This window comes from Heterodontus francisci, chromosome 32, assembly GCF_036365525.1.
Source record: "Heterodontus francisci isolate sHetFra1 chromosome 32, sHetFra1.hap1, whole genome shotgun sequence".
NCBI lineage: Eukaryota > Metazoa > Chordata > Chondrichthyes > Heterodontiformes > Heterodontidae > Heterodontus > Heterodontus francisci.
The window spans coordinates 15,402,966-15,419,278 of record NC_090402.1 but is presented as its reverse complement, the minus strand read 5'-3'; the positions used below and the strand labels follow the sequence as shown (position 1 = coordinate 15,419,278).

Sequence of the window (16,313 nt, the reverse complement as noted above, 5' to 3'; positions counted from 1 at the left end):
CTCAAGACCTGAATGCATGTGAAAGCAGCAGGGAGAAGAAAATCACAAACAGTGTAGGTGCGAGAACACAGCTTTGTTTCACGCCACTCAGGATAGAAAAGGGGTCTGATGAGGCACCGCTATGCTGAATTGTGCCTTTCGTATTGTCATGGAATGAGGTGATGATACTTAGTAGCTTTGGTGGACATCCGATCTTTGCTAGTAGTCTGAAGACACCACGTCTGCTGACGAGGTCAAAGGCTTTGGTGAGATCTATGAAAGCAACGTGGAAGGGCATCTGTTGTTTGTGGCATTTTGCCTGCAGCTGGCAAAGGCGAGAACAGCATGTCAATGGTGGATCTCTGCTCGAAAGCCACACTGTGCCTCAGGGTAGACATGCTCAGCCAGCTTCTGGAGCCTGTTTAAAACAACTCGAGCGAAGACTTTCCCCACTATGCTGAGCAGGGAGATTCCACAGTAGTTGTTGCAGTCACCGCGGTCACCTTTGTTCTTATAGAGGGTGATGATATTGGCATCGTGCATGTCCTGTGGTACTGCTCCCTCATCCCAGCACAGGCAAAGCAGTTCATGGAGAGCTGAGAGTATAGCAGGCTTAGCACTCTTGATTATTACAGGGGTAATGCCGTCCTTCCCAGGGTCTTTTCCACTAGCTAGAGAATCAATGGCATCACTGAGTTCCGATTTTGTTGGCTGTTCGCCCAGCTCATCCATGACTGGCAGAGACTGCGCTGCATTGAGGGCGGTCTCAGTGACAACATTTTCCCTGGAGTACAGTTCTAGGTAGTGCTCCACCCAGCGGACCTAGAACTGTACTCTGAACTATAGCAAGTGGATAACAACATAAGGAATAGGAGTGGACCATACTGCCCTTCGAACCTATTCTGCCATTCAATAAGATCATGGCTGAAGTTCAAAATCAACTCCACTTTCCAGTCCTATCCCATGATTCCTTTAGCGCTCAAAAACCTATCAATGACAGTCTTGAATATACTCAAGTGAGCACCCATAGCCCCCTGGGTTACAGCAAAGATTCACAATCCTCTGAGAAGAAATTTCTCATCCTCAACCAAATGGCCAGCCCTTTATCCTGAAAGTATGACCCCTACTAGTCCTAGACTCTCCAGCTGGGGAAACAGCCTCTCAGCATTTACCCTGTCAACACTAAGAATTTTATATGTTTGAATGAGATCACCTCCCAATTCTTCTAAACTCCAGAAAATATAAGCCCATGATGCTCATTATTTCTTCACAGCAAAATCCTCTCAAGTCAGGAATCAATCTAACGAATCTTTGTTGCATCCCCTCTAAGGCAAGTATATCCTTCCTTATTTGGACAAGAAGCAGCTACGGATGGATGGATCAGCAGTTACAATGCCAGAGCATGGATTCTTAACCGACATTTATACTCTAGCCTCAGCGAGACCAACTAATGAAAAGGCACAGAATCAGCAAAACTTTTCATCAATGATGTGCTTCAGACATTGTTTCCAAGCAATTTGTGTCCCCATGAAATATGTTCGTTTCAAGATTATTCTGAACAGTATTGTTGAAACAAATGTAAACTTTTCGCTTACAGAAAGAGGTTAAAAAAGGGATTGTTTGCTTCAAAGAAATACTACAAGTTTGGCATTGCTTAGATTTTAGGCTGAATTTGTTTACATCGCAATTCTCAGGGGAGCACTTTCCATACATGTGCAGCTGCAATGACATCCTAGACAGCTGCCTGCGCCAAAGATGGCGCTGATCATCAGAATCAATGGGTCAAATTCTAGAACAAGCCCTACATCTCTCCAACACTTGATACTGTTGCTTGGCATCTTCTTTAAACACTTAAATGAAATTGCAGCTGTTTGATAATTAAAAAGTCAGTGTCTGCTTGAGTAACAGAGGCCCTCCCACTTTTTCCTGTAAATATGACTAATACAACAGGGGTTTTTCTGAGATCAACCCAATGTTTGATCTTCTCCAGCTGTGAGGGGAGCTGCTGAATACAAACAGTACATGCATCTCGCTCCTCAACTGTTCTCCTTTTGCTCATATATGTGACAGCTTATTCATGTATAATTGTTTTCCTGTTTTTTTTTTGGGGGGGGGGGGGGGTGTGAGATCCTTTTGTAAGTAATTTTCACGAAAATGATCTTGTATTCGCCATTACCGTGTGTCGGACTGCTGGGGGAAGGCACCTGGTCTGAAGTGGACTGCACATGCGGCCAGCTAACGGGAGCAGCGTCACCAGCAGCTTCTTTATAAATCACAAGTAAGCAGCAGGGCTGTCCATCAGATTTGCTGCTAAGTTCAGTGCTGCAGTGCAGGTAGTTGGTGTGGGAGCAGGAACGGGCCGTGGACCCCTCACCGGCAGCATTTGAGCTTCACACCAAGTGTTCAGGAGCCCAAGAACGAGCTTTGGTTTACAAGCACATTTGGATGACATCACCGTCGTCTTTCAGCATGTGCAATGAAGACTTTCAATTGATGTCAGAAGTTAGCATTGATTTTAAAACCATCAAAAAACATTGTTCCCACCTGCAGTATCCGCTCCTGATGGACCCCAACAAAGTCTAAGGCTTCTGAAAGGAAATTGTAGCGTAGTGATTTTAGAAGTCTTTCCATGAGTGACATGGCGAGCCGATAAACACCTGGCCAGGAGGGGGCATCCAGAGACTTGCGTGAGGATCCCAAAGTCTGAATTATAGATACGATAAATAAAAACAATAGAGCGACATTAACAAGTAATTATTCGTCCACCTGACATATCAGACAAACATTCTATACATTTTCAGGCTGCTTCAAATAACTGACTGAAAGGCAGGTTGCTTAAAATTGTTTACTAATAGGAAAGTTAACAAGCCGTCTTGCTTAGCTCAACCATAGACCCATGGACATTATGTGGGTCTGTGGTACAGTTATGAACACATTTGGTCCAGTTATACAGAAAACTAGATACTGTACTCAGGAGAAGATGTAAATGTAATAATGAGTTGTGCAATACATGTATTTGATTGAAAAGCAAGTAGTTCTTCCCAGCAATGTGCATCTTGTCATGCTGAAAATTAGAGGTTCTGAATATAATTTTTTTTAAAAAAACATTTGGTATTAAAGGATTTCTTCAACTCAAAGCACAGAGATATTAATCATATCACTTGAGGGGAAAGGAAGAGATGGCACTTAAGTCAAACTCCAAATTGGAGAGGATAAGTAGATTGTAAAATTAGGACCATTAAAATTTTCAAATATAATATTCTTCTAGAAATTAGTTGGTGAAATTAATTTCTATACAATCAGAACACAGTCCATTAAAACACAGCAGGAACAGAATCTATAAGAGTATAAAATTGGGGTTTATCCAGAACATAATGGAGAGCAGACATGCTTTCTGGAAACCATAAGAACATAAAAGGATGGACCAAAAAAACCCCAGAAAATAGCATTCTGCCCATCAAAGCTGCTCCATTCACAGGTGACATTCAAACACACCTATCTAATTTCCATAATTCACAACCACTCTCCCCAAAGCCTCAACAGGAACCAGCATAGCCCGTTAAATATTTGCTTTTTTTTTAATATAGACTTACCCCCTAACAATAACACTCAATGACACTTCAGCAAGTTTGCATCCTATCTAGTTGCCCAAAGCAACAGAATGAAAAAGCCCTCAAAACTGGATATAATTCCAAAAACAAAGTTTAATTTAAAACATAACTTTGTGAGATCCATAGAGAGGTATACACTTCACATGTAAAGTATTCACCCTATACACCCTCCACTTTCACCTCCATGAAACATCTCCCAATATTCTGTGTACTTCACCTCAGTCCTTGTTACCTGGGCAGTTCCATTGGTGCTGAGCTGGTAAACGCTTAGGAGTGGCAGACAAATGCTTGGGAGGACACCAGCTCCCGCCACTATAGCTGCTCCCTAAAAGTACAAAGTGAGAGAAAAATTAGGAATCAACAGAAAACACAATTTCTACAAAATTCATAACAGCATTTAATGAATTATTTACAACCAATGTACATCACTGACATAACACACACATACACAGTATTACACCACCATATCGTTATTGAGAGCCACACAAAAGGTATTCTCATAGTAAGGCACCAATAACAGACCTATAATATTCTATATAGACTCACTGTGAGGGAGACTTGAAAAGACAGAAATAATGAATTTAGAGTTGACTGCCTTTCAAAATCTGTTATAATGTAGGCCTACTAGACAAATATTTAGGACTGGATTTTACCGTAGGCGGACAGGACTTCGCCACCGATGTAAAAGTTGGTGGCGATCCCGCTTCTGCCTAGCCTGGGGATCCGACCCGCATTTTACGGGTCCCCGGGCTTTAATTGTCCGGAGGTGGGACTTCCACCCACTTGAGGGAGGAGGTCACACCTCAGTGAGCTGCTGGCCAATCAGCGGGCCAGCAGCTCTTAGTCCTAGCAGCGCCACCAGGAGCACACGTTTGGCAAAGTCACATTAGATTATAACTGATCGAGAATTCAGTAAAGGATGTAAAATAATGTAATACAGGATAGAGAATAAATTCAACTGTCGAAAACCATCAAGAGGCACTCAAGCCAGAGGAACTAGCACAATACTTGTCTTTCACAGTTCAAGAGTCATAAAATTATATACATGAGATACTAAATTCTCTTGCTGTACAATCCATACTTTCTTCAAATTGTTTGGGTGCAAAAATAAGCAAGACCAATGGGAGATGATAGTGGTGAAATCTAAGTTGCTTGTGGTGAAATCAAAGTTGAACACCTAATCTAAACAGGTTTAAATTCTGATGAGAGGTCATTGACCTGAAACATTAACTGTTTCTTTCTCCACAGATGCTGCCAGCCCTGCTGAGTATCTCCAGCACTTTGTTTTTATTTTAGGTTTACCAGTATGCTTGTTTCTCAAGTTAACTGATGTTTGAGGCAATTACCCTTTATTTCCATTTTTTCTCTCCTCCATTTCTGTTGGGCTACTTAATAATAATGATGGCAAACCTACTCCCAAACCAACAGAAGATTGAGAGCTACCTGGAGACATCTGGTTGTTCCCATTTAATTCACTACATTACAGCAGTGAGTTCTACTTTCAGAAGTATTTTATTTAATGTGATGTGCTTTGGGATGTCTGGAAAGGGGTCATATAAATGCAGGTCTGTGCTTCTTTAATTTGCATTATACTTTTGGGAAAAAAACCAAGCCTAATACAAAAGCAAAATGCAGATGCTGGAAATCAAACAAACAAAAATGTTGGAAATACTCAACAGGTCATGTAGTATCTGTGGAGTAACAGAGATAGCATTTCAGGTCAATGACCTTTGAATTGAGTTCTGACGAAAGACTATCAACCTGAAAAATTAACTCTGCTTCTCTCTTCACAGGTGCTGCCTGACCTGCTGAATATTTCCAGCGTTTTTTGTTTTTATTAATCCTAACAGACAGCCAGATATTCTCAAAACTATTAGGATTAAAAAACACTACTTACCTGCTGCGTTCTTGCTAGCACTAAAAGCAAGTGTAGAGATGCCTCTGCAAAATGTAGATTTTGTTTGACTCGAAGACTAAGCTCCAGGGTGCTAAGCATAGCAGGAAGGAATGGAACCTTCCGAGTGATCAAAAATAAGTGGTTGCCACTCTCATCCATTTCATAAAGTTCTTTGGCCAGATGCAGAGCCAGCACGCATACCTGGAGACAGGAAGAGTGATGATACCAGAGACCATAAACTTAAGAGGTTATAGCTAGATCAGCCCTCTCCTCGATGTGTAAGCAAACAACTGTTTTTCTCCCCTTACCCCATCTTTCTGGTCCTTGTGTTGTAACCGTGGTGCACAATCAGTCTCCATACTATCCTTGTCATCAGATAAGCCAGCATCTCCTGTTGTCAGTGCATGGTGTGTTTGGTCAAAGAGAACAATCGCCTCGTTATGTATGGTCTCACATACAGTTAGGAGCATTTGGGAATACTGGGAGAAGTCAGAAACTAAAAAAAAAAGATTTTAAAAATTATGAACTGTACACGGCAAGTAAATTACAAGGCAGTGATATAACAGTTTATAAAATGTCATAAATCAGAAACGTGTACAGCTCAGGCAAGTTATATCATAATACAATTTTTCACACACAAGCATACAACACAAAATAATACTTGTTTCTAGCATGCCCACAATTTGAAAATTGTCCCAGGTGTAAAATTCACAACATTTCTGCAGCTACCTCTCTGCTCAACGACAAGCCCTTGTCCCCATTAAAACCATTTCTCTCTCTCACCCTGGCCATTTCCTCAGTATGGCCCTCATCTTCACTCCTTTAAGTCCAAGGGATTCAGACTTGAATGGATATGTTGCAAAGCTGGATTAGCCATTCAGCGCCAGATCTGGCTGGACCACTTAAAGCATTTCCAGGTCTTTCTCTCATCTGCAAAAACTACTCACTATTCCAGGACCATCTAGAACGCAAACCTAACAGTCTCTTTTCTCCACACAAGCGTCGTCTTAAATCCTTCGCCTTGTCACCTCCAACAAGTGTGAGGAGCTCATGGATTTCTTTGTTACTAAGATTGAGAGTGACCGACCAGTTGCCTCTGCCACTTCCCTCCCTTTCTCTGGTAAACCAGGCTAAATTTAAGTCTCCCCACTGCTCTAGCTAAAGGTGTGCAAAGGAAACCCGACATGGCCCGGCCCGAACCTGACACCTGTCGTCGGATCCCTTCGGGGTTGGGTCGGGTAGCAGGCCTTTACATCAGTACATAGGTAAAGGCCTGCTACCCGACCCCGACAGGTCCCGACGACGTGTTGGGTTTGGGCCAGGTCATGTCGGACTTCCGGGTTCGGCATTCGGGCTCGGTCGGGTTTCCTTTGCAAACCTTTAGCTCTAGGCCTGAACTTGTATATTTCTCTCCTATCGCCCCGATTCACTCTCCAAGCTCATCTTGTCCTCGAGACCCACCGCCTGTTCTCTCTCGACCCTACTCCCACAAAACTACTGACCACCAAACTTCCCTTCGTGGCTCCCATGTTAGCTGATATTGTTAATGGTTCTGTCCCCCTCTCCTTCAAGTCTGCCATCATAACCTCTCCTCAAAAAGCAATCCTGACCCTCCCATCCCATTTCCAACCTTCCTTTCCGCACCAAAGTTGTTACCTCCAAATTTCATCCCTGCAAACAGGTTTTCGCCCACAGTATCAAAACGGCTACTGACATCACAAATAAGATCCTATATGGCTGTGACAAAGGTAACCATCTTCCTCCTCCTTCTCGATCCATCTACAGCCTTTAATGTGGCTGATCACAACATCCTCTCCAATGCCTCTCCACCGTCGTCCAGCTGAGTGGGAATGCACTCGCCTGGTTCCATTCTTATCTAGTCATAGCCAGAGAATCATCCGCAACAGCTTCTTTTCCCGCCCAACACCCAGTACCGGATGAGCATAAATTTCCAATTCGATATTGAGAGACAGAAACCACTATCTTCGGTCTCTGCCACAACCTCTGTTTCCTTACCACCATCTTCCACTCTTCTCCCTGGCAATTGTCTGAGCCTGAACTAGACTGTTTGCAACCTGTGCGTCATATTTGACCCCAAGATGAGCTTCCAACCACGTATCCGCGCCATTAAGACCGTCTATTCCCACCTCCGTATCATCTGACTCTGCCCATGCCTCAGCTTTTCTGCTTCTGAAACTTACATCCATACTTTGTTAGCTCTAGACTTGATTATTCCAATGCACACCTAGCTGGCCTCCCATATTCTAGCCTCTGTAAACCTGAGGTCATCCAAATTCCTGATTGCCATGTCCTCTCCAAATCTATCCCTGTGCTCGCTAATGGCTGAGCAAAAGCTCTTTTAAAATTCTCATCCTGGTTTTCAAATCCCTCCATGGCTTTACCCCTCCCTAGCTCTATCATCTCCTCCAGCCCCACAACCCTCCATTCTTCTCATTCTAGCCTCTTGAGCATCCCCGATTTTAACCACTCCATCATTGGTAGATGTGCCTTCAGTTGCCTTGGCCCTAAGCTCTGGAATTCCCTCCCTTCTCTCTCTATTTCATATACTGCCTTTATACACTCCTGAAAACCTGCCTCTTTGACCAAGCTTTTGGTCATCTGCCCTAATATCGCCCTATGTGGTTTGGTGTCATATTTTGTTTTAAAATGCCCTGGCATTTTTTTTAAAAATTTCTTTAGAGATGCTAAAGAAATACAAGTTTTTGTTGTAAAGTGTCACATTCGTAACTGGCTCATTCATAAATTGCAAATTATATTTCTGCTCTGAATATAATCTTTTAAAGCTTTCCTCCAGGCAGTTTCTGGATTTCTACAAAAGCAAACTACTGCAAATGCTGGAAATCTGAAATAAAAACAAAAAATGCTGGAAATGTTCAGCAATTCTGGCAGCATCCGTCGAGAGAGAAACAGTTTCTGATAAAAGGTCATCAACTCAAAACGTTAACTCCTTTACTGCAATGTGTGCTACTTGTGTATTTCTTCCTCATTATAAATTATTATATACTGTGACACTTCAAGCAATGTCACAAGAGAACAAGATTCATTTCATGACCTTTCCTTTTTAGCATTATAATTCAATACGTGTTATCAATTACAAGTATATGCAATGGAAAAGAGGTAAAATAAGGCTTCTGTTTGAAATAAATTAGAGTAATTGACCAAATAGCACATTACACTAATAGTGACCTTTTTCCATTCTGCAGCAGATCATACTTTTTTTCAAGAACACATTGTTTCAACTGTCAACAAATTATGTGTTTTTGGATGCGCTTCAGGTCTCCCCGTAGCTGACTGACAGGATGGGCAGCCAATGCCTCTCAATGCTGCTTATTCATTATCAAATAAATGAGCATGGAGCACATCGACTCTCTCCAGTATTCTTGGCTGGCATCTTTAAAGTTGCCGGTTTTTAAAATTTTCTGGATTTTTGCAATGCCAAGCAGCCAAGACTGGTAAAATAATTTCAATTAGGAGCATTAACTGCCAGAGAGGAGAAATCATGGGTTCTATGATGCATTGAAATCCAGGTTTCTGAAAAGTCAGTAATTATAACCATGCTTACACAGTAGACCATTATGCTTTCTCCTCTGCCAGCTCCTAACTTTGTCCATCACCCATTTAGCTCTTCCTACGCACATTCCCACCATCTGAGCTTTAGCTTTACATGAATATGCTCTTTTTCTAGCTGGGGCCTATTCTATTACCTTCTAAGGGTAATAATCTTTAACCACTGGGCCTATACCCATTGCAAGTGGCATACATCACCTCAAGCATGTTTTAAGCCAACGCAGGATACAAGCACTGGAAGAAAATAATTTGAAAAGGAAGTGAAAGTTTCACCTTGCAGTCGTTTGATCTGAAGAGTAGTTATGATTGCTGAAAATATTTTTGCCTTTGTCTTCTCCATGAAGTACTGATTACTCTGTGACAGGCTCTCTAGAACTTGGTCCAGGGGGTCCAGGATTTTAGACACATGAACAATGATGCTGAGAAGGGGGGAAAAAAACATTAAATTCAGTATTCTGTGCTGTGCCATTACTTCATTATAGGACATACGTTTGTAATATGCTCCTTTCCTTAAAAAATAGCAGCAGCAAAACCAGGGCAACATCCAGAGGCATACTGCCTCAGATGTGAGCTTGGACTTATAACTGGGAAGCAGAATTAATTTTGCCCTTTCTTAGACTGAATGTATTCAATGTACATCCTACACTGTAGTTTACCTCAATTTTAACATTTTCAATAAAATAAAAATAGAGAGAGAATTTTGCAAATGCTACAACAGAAACCACAACACAGGAAGGATGCAAAAGATATTCAGTTCTCAAAATGGATCAGTGATCAAATCCCAAACAGATTACCCTATATCTATATTTACTCCTCGTTTCCTACCTTTTCCACTGTTTCAACAAGATTAGAAGTAGTGTTGCCAGCATAGATCCCATTCGCAGACAGGAAGCAGAAGAAGGAACCAATAGCTACCAAAAAGACATAATTTTAAGGTGAGAGTCCAGCGTAAAGGGTGGACTGGAAACAGACTTGCACACTTCCAACAAATGCCAACTTAAAACTGCTCATCCGGAAATGTTGAAGAGGGGCTTCAGTGTGCCGGGCATCTGCTGAAATGCCATCAACATAGCTAAGACTGTGGATTTGATAGCAATTATAAACAAAGAAACTCACCAAAACTTTGGTTCCCTCTAGAACATCTTGTAGTAACTGCAGCCGTAGTGAACAATCACCTAGATGCATCACCTCCACCTGGGGAATAAAATAGCTAAGAATAAAGCTCAGTTATTAGGCTGCATGCATGATTTCTCAAAGCAACAGTGATTCATTGCACCTGCTCATTTGCCACGATATTAACACGCCCCACCCAACTTTGAGTGCGAGAAGGTCCAGGAAGGGAGGGTTAAATATTTTTAAATGGGGAACACGACCCAAAACCTACTACATACACACCTACCACCGTTTTTACATGCTCAGGAAACCTGACAGTAAAAAAGGTGGGAGCTACTGGCTCAAGGCGGCAAGTGCTTGTTATAGCACTCCCTGTGGGGCAGGTGGAGGAGTGCTCCACCAGGACCCTCAAAGAAGCCCATGTCGATCATGGCCTCTCTTTCTGTCCCCTGTTGCAATCTGTGACATCCAGCCTCCATCCCATAACACCCATCTCTCTCCCCTTCCCTCCAGATTGCCACTCTCTTCCCATCATCCTAGTAAATCCAAACTTCTTTCTCCCTCCCTCCTGATTGCCAGCGATTATTCAAGGATCCCCAGTTGCAGCCTGCTCAATTTGACTGGCTATGGGCAAGAAATGGAAAGAAAAAAATGACGAGATCCTGCCATTAAATTCTGCAGGGCATCCGCATCCAAGCCAGATTTTCCTCTCACTACCATGTTACTCCATGTAAATAATTAGGATTATCTCAGTTCAAACAAAGATTAATCTAACTTTTCATTGAAAATGGGAAGGTTGAGTCATGGTCAACAGGACATGGTGCATTTTACATACTGGAGCACATGGGTACAGTGGCATAATGGTTATGCTAATAGGTAGCAATCCAGAGATGCCAAGTTAAAGTTCTGTAAATTGCATTCAATAAATTTGGACATTTGTGGGCTAACACCAGAAAATGATCATGTTGCGTGAAAGTAATAAAAATCCAACTGGATGTCTTTCAGGAATGACATCTGGTCTGGCCTACATATGCATCCCAGTCCCATACTACATGGTTGACTCAATGTCCTCAGGGCAATAAATGCTACCATTCCCGTTTCATCCACATGCAAAGAAAAGTTTTAAAAAGTCAACTGTGCATCAGGGACTATCCATAACTATTACTTTTTCATAAAGTACTCCTTCGTTACAGGCACACCCATATTACTTTGGTTTGGTTGACAGCCCTCTGCTTCAGTCATAGCCTTATGGCTTCAAATCTTAATCCAGGACTTTAACAGATAATCCAAGTAAAAAATTTGAAAATTGCAAGATAGGTGACAGAGGGAAAACAGGGAATTATAGACCAATTAGCCAAACATCTGCTGTTGAGAAATTGCTTGAGTTTATAATTAAGGATAGAATGACCGAACACCGTGAAAATTTTCAGCTGATCAGAGAGCGAGCATGAATTTGTAAAGGGTAGGTAGGTCATGCCTGACGAACCTCATTGAATTTTTTGAAGAGGTGACTGAAGTAGCGGACAGGGAAATGTATATGGATCTTAGTTATATGGACTTCCAGAAGATATTTGATAAATTCCTTTGTAAGAGACTGTTAGCTAAAGTTGAAGCTCATGGAAAATTATTGACTTGGTTAAGAAATTGGCTGAGTAGTAGGAAACAGAAGGTAGAGATAGTGGGCAGTTACTCTAATTGGCAGGATGTGACTAGTGGTGGCCTGTAAATACCTGTGTTGGGACCTCAACTATTCATATTTATTCACTGCTTAGATGACCAGAAATATCCAAGTTTACCGATGGCACAAAGATAAGCAACACTGTAAGCAGTGCAGATGGAAGCATAAAATTACAGAGATATTAATAGATGAAGTAAATGGGTAAAAGTGTGGCAAACAGATTTCAATGTAAGCAAATGCAAGGACCTAAAATGGATAGAGTGCTTTCTAAACGCTTTTGAGATACTTAGGTATTGAAGTGCTATATAAATGCAAGTTTTTTCCCCCTATAAAATAAGTAACTAGGGCACTTTTAGTCTCTGCTCCAGAATGCAATACAAGAGAACAGACAGGAGCATTTAGCACAGGATCTTTCCAGGTTCCAATTTTATTTATTGTCACTCACCATAATAAACAGGACTGCCAATTTTTTGTGTGTTTAATTTTAGTGTATATTGTATTCTCCGAAGAGAGTACTTGGCATCAGGTGGCAGGACTATATCTCCAACACAGAAGTCCTTGAAGCGGCCAACACCCCCAGCTTATACACACTACTGAGTCAGCGGCGCTTGAGATGGCTTGGCCATGTGAGCCGCATGGAAGATGGCAGGATCCCCAAAGACACATTGTACAGCGAGCTCGCCACTGGTATCAGACCCACCGGCCGTCCATGTCTCCGTTATAAAGACGTCTGCAAACGTGACATGAAATCGTGTGACATTGATCACAAGTCGTGGGAGTCAGTTGCCAGCATTCGCCAGAGCTGGCGGGCAGCCATAAAGACAGGGCTAAATTGTGGCGAGTCGAAGAGACTTAGTAGTTGGCAGGAAAAAAGACAGAGGCGCAAGGGGAGAGCCAACTGTGCAACAGCCCCAACAAACAAATTTCTCTGCAGCACCTGTGGAAGAGCCTGTCACTCCAGAATTGGCCTTTATAGCCACTCCAGGCGCTGCTTCACAAACCACTGACCACCTCCAGGCGCGTATCCATTGTCTCTCGAGATAAGGAGGCCCAAAGAAGATATTGTATTGCTCTAATGCTGTGTCATACTACGGTTACCTCAGTGGACAGGCTACAACATCGTAACACCACTGTCTGCTTAATACAGGTGATACCCTTAACTTCTGCGGAAATATTTCAGACAAAGCAGGAAAATTTAAGTAGTCCAGATTCTGAACTGTTGCAATCAGTTGGATTTAACCAGGTGGCAAAGACGTGTCACTTCACTAACACCCATTACTGTACTAGCTACCAAAGCAGATTTGAACCCATGTTAATCTTCCAAAAAAAAATTAGCGCTCAGAAAAACTGATATTTTATCCTTACGTAGCTGGTAGCCAGAACGAGAACCATTCTCCACGCAGAGATTACCATATGGAACTCTAGAATTGTGGCAGCCCCCTCTGTTTCTGTCTCCGTCATGTGGGTGACAAGAGATTTGATATATTCAGACCAATATTCGTACCGCTTCTTATCAAAGAACATCTTCAGTGTGTGCTTTAAGGATTGGTCCAGAGAACCCCTGACAGACAAAGTAACATGAATCAAACATTTCCTAGACATAATCATTTCTTAATTCATGCTTGGCTCGACTCAGCACAAAGAGGACAAGACCAATACATTTGCACCATTGTAACATAATGTTGTATTCAATAGATCAATGACTTATGACTGAGTTGGCATTGTGAACCCAGTACAAACACCTGACACAATTGTGATAATTATCAAGGATGTTTTTTTTTAAAACCACAGATTTAATTTACTTATTGAATAAAATAAATCAAGAATAAATCTGTAGTTGCATAGATAAGGAAATCAAAAGAAAATCCTGTTCCTCATTCAGCCCATCCATTAAAAACAGAATAAACAAACATTCACCCGAAATAATGATGTCCTTCCCTTAACACAGAAGGTGCAAGCATCTCGGGGAAGCTACGACTGTAATGGGAAAAAGAAAATCTTATGTGTAAATCCATAAATGAAAACTCCCATAAGTTTAGACTAATACAGCACAGAGTTTTATCAGCTGCAAACCAGAGGATAAGTTTTCAAAAGTTTGATTGGATGAAGGATTAAAAAACTGCAATTAACATATCTATACCAGGTCATCTAATATATTAAAGTTAATAGTAATTTACTGGCACATTTTAGCAATGTATATTGAATGCATAACAAAATGAAAATATTTTAAGTAAAGCAGGCCTCCAAAACTGGTCACATGTCCCCACAACGTTGTTCCAATCTAACCAAAGACGAAACCTCAGATGAATGTTATTTTTACTTCCAGACATGCCAACAATTGACTTGAACAAACTATACTGAAGTAGTATAGTCCACAGTGAAGCAGTATGTTGCTGTTGCGGTCTAAAACAATAATTTTATTTATATAGTGCCATTAACATAGTAAAAGGTCCAAAGGTGCTGCACAGGAGCATTATCAAACAAATCTTGACATCAAGCCACATAAGAGATGTTTGGGCATATGAGGTTGAAGAGGTAGATTTTAAGAAGCATCTTTAAAGGAGGAAAATGAGGTGGAGAGGTTTAGGGAGGGAATTCCAGAGCTTAGGACCTTGGCAGCTGAAAGCACAGCTCCCAATGGTAAAGCAATTAAAATAGGGGACACTAAAGAGGCCAGAATTGGAGGATTATAGGGCTGCAGGAGATTAGAGGTAAGGAGGGCCAAGGCCAGAGAGGGATTTGAAAACAAGGATAAGAATTTTAAAATCAGGAGCCAACTTAGGTCAGCGAGTACAGTCAGCAGTTTCTGGGTCCCTAACGCAGAAGTGGACAAAGTGCTCAATTTACAAAGACACAAGGGACTTTCAGGCAGAAATGCTTCCAGGTTGCATTTCACTTAAGCCAGTGGAATTGGTTAGTCATGGGTGTTTCAGTATCAAGGTGGAATACATCAGTGTCTGTTATTGTAGGAACAGCTTGTTATTTAATAAACACTACTGTACAAAGAAACTGCAGCTGCTCCTGAATCATTAAGAGTTGTACCTGACAACGTAGTAAATTTCCAGGCAGATGATCTTCAACGTGAAGGCACAGGTTTCCAGGACGCTCTTCTATAGAGGAAATAACATTAATTATGGAAAAACCCATTAAAAATACAGAATATACTGTGAACTGTACATCGCTTAAAATTTTGATTTAAAGGTGCTGTGATGTTTACTAGCACTGAAGATTTGGGAGGCGGGGAGATAGAGAGGAAGACTGGCCATCATTTTGGCAGAAGGAGGCAAGAGTCTAGAAGGCTGGCCAGAAAACTTCAACATAATTTGCATCATAAGGAAAGCATGCCCAAGTTTCACTAGGACCATTTCTGACATGGATAATGTCTTTGTGAACAGTGTTGATAAACACAATTTGGAATCTACAACAATAACCTTTCAGCAGTTTTAATATTTGAGAAATTTGCAGCCAGAGCTTCCCCTTGAAATGTAAAATGAAGACCTCAATAGAGCCAAGAGGCACTCTTTGGGCAAGGAAAGGGTAACCTCTAAAAGTTAGGTTTTTAAAAAGTTTATAAAAGTCATACCTCTGTAATGTTAGAGGGTGCGGGCAGTTCCCCAAAAAGCACAGATGTCAAATTTTCCCAGAATCGATCCCTGAAAAATAAAATCCATTGCACACAATAGCTTGTATCTTTCCACAATAATCTTTTGATAGTAGAAATTCTAATTCAGGCAATCCACCAGTGCAATTTGAGTTTCAGTATTTTAAGGGACTCCTATGCTGCTGTTTGCCTTGGTTAAAAGAGCAAGTAAGTCTTTTGGTTTCTTTAAGTCACCTCTACTCTCAACTCTCCAAGGTTCTTTAACAGTTAAAAGGTTTTCTAACTGGATAAAATTAAGTAGCTTTGTGCTAGTCTAACATGCTTATTGAGTCACCAACAATGAAGGGAACCTCCAATTCAGTTATGGCAGCTTAGCACTTGTCTGAATTTAACAGCCATTTGCTCTTCCCTATCTCCCACCAGATATTGCCATGTGACTTGTCTGGTTCCCATAATATGCAATTTCTAAACCACTGCTTTACAATTTAGGTGAGCAGAGTGCAGAATATGGATTAAGCAGCCAACTTAAAAAAAAACTTTCCTTTCAGGCCACTTATGTTTTTTCTGTGCCTAGATGCCACATCTTTCATTTCAACTGAGACAAATAAAACAGGAATTATTTCAAATAATTATTTTTATCTTCAGCATAGTTACGCACTTCCATGTATTGTAGGATATGTGGAACAACCTTTGTTCTAATCCTATTCAGGTTCCCTCCCCAACTCTTCCTCCATTCCACTGATGACTGTGTTGGTACTGTTTCCTGCTTTTGCTGACCGTGAGAATTTGTTTAACTATGCTTCCACTTTTCACCCATCCTTCACGTACATGCAGTCCATCTCTTAA

At 41.4% G+C, this 16,313-nt stretch overlaps 1 protein-coding gene across 4 annotated transcripts in view; it reads right to left on the bottom strand.

Annotated features, from left to right (window-relative positions):
- The window catches only part of nup188 (nucleoporin 188), a 93,472-nt gene that overhangs the window by 16,515 nt on the left and 60,644 nt on the right, over positions 1-16,313 (bottom strand). For 3 of the 4 annotated variants that reach the window (XM_068012315.1, XM_068012316.1, XM_068012317.1), the window contains 11 exons: positions 15,450-15,519; positions 14,909-14,976; positions 13,784-13,843; positions 13,232-13,427; positions 10,192-10,269; positions 9,901-9,986; positions 9,349-9,494; positions 5,796-5,983; positions 5,488-5,688; positions 3,823-3,915; positions 2,524-2,682 (listed from right to left, as the gene is read on the bottom strand). In XM_068012315.1, the coding sequence (XP_067868416.1) occupies positions 2,524-2,682; positions 3,823-3,915; positions 5,488-5,688; positions 5,796-5,983; positions 9,349-9,494; positions 9,901-9,986; positions 10,192-10,269; positions 13,232-13,427; positions 13,784-13,843; positions 14,909-14,976; positions 15,450-15,519 (1,345 nt within the window). The remainder of the gene's footprint in view (positions 1-2,523; positions 2,683-3,822; positions 3,916-5,487; positions 5,689-5,795; positions 5,984-9,348; positions 9,495-9,900; positions 9,987-10,191; positions 10,270-13,231; positions 13,428-13,783; positions 13,844-14,908; positions 14,977-15,449; positions 15,520-16,313) is intronic. The other variant, XM_068012318.1, reaches the window with a different exon arrangement.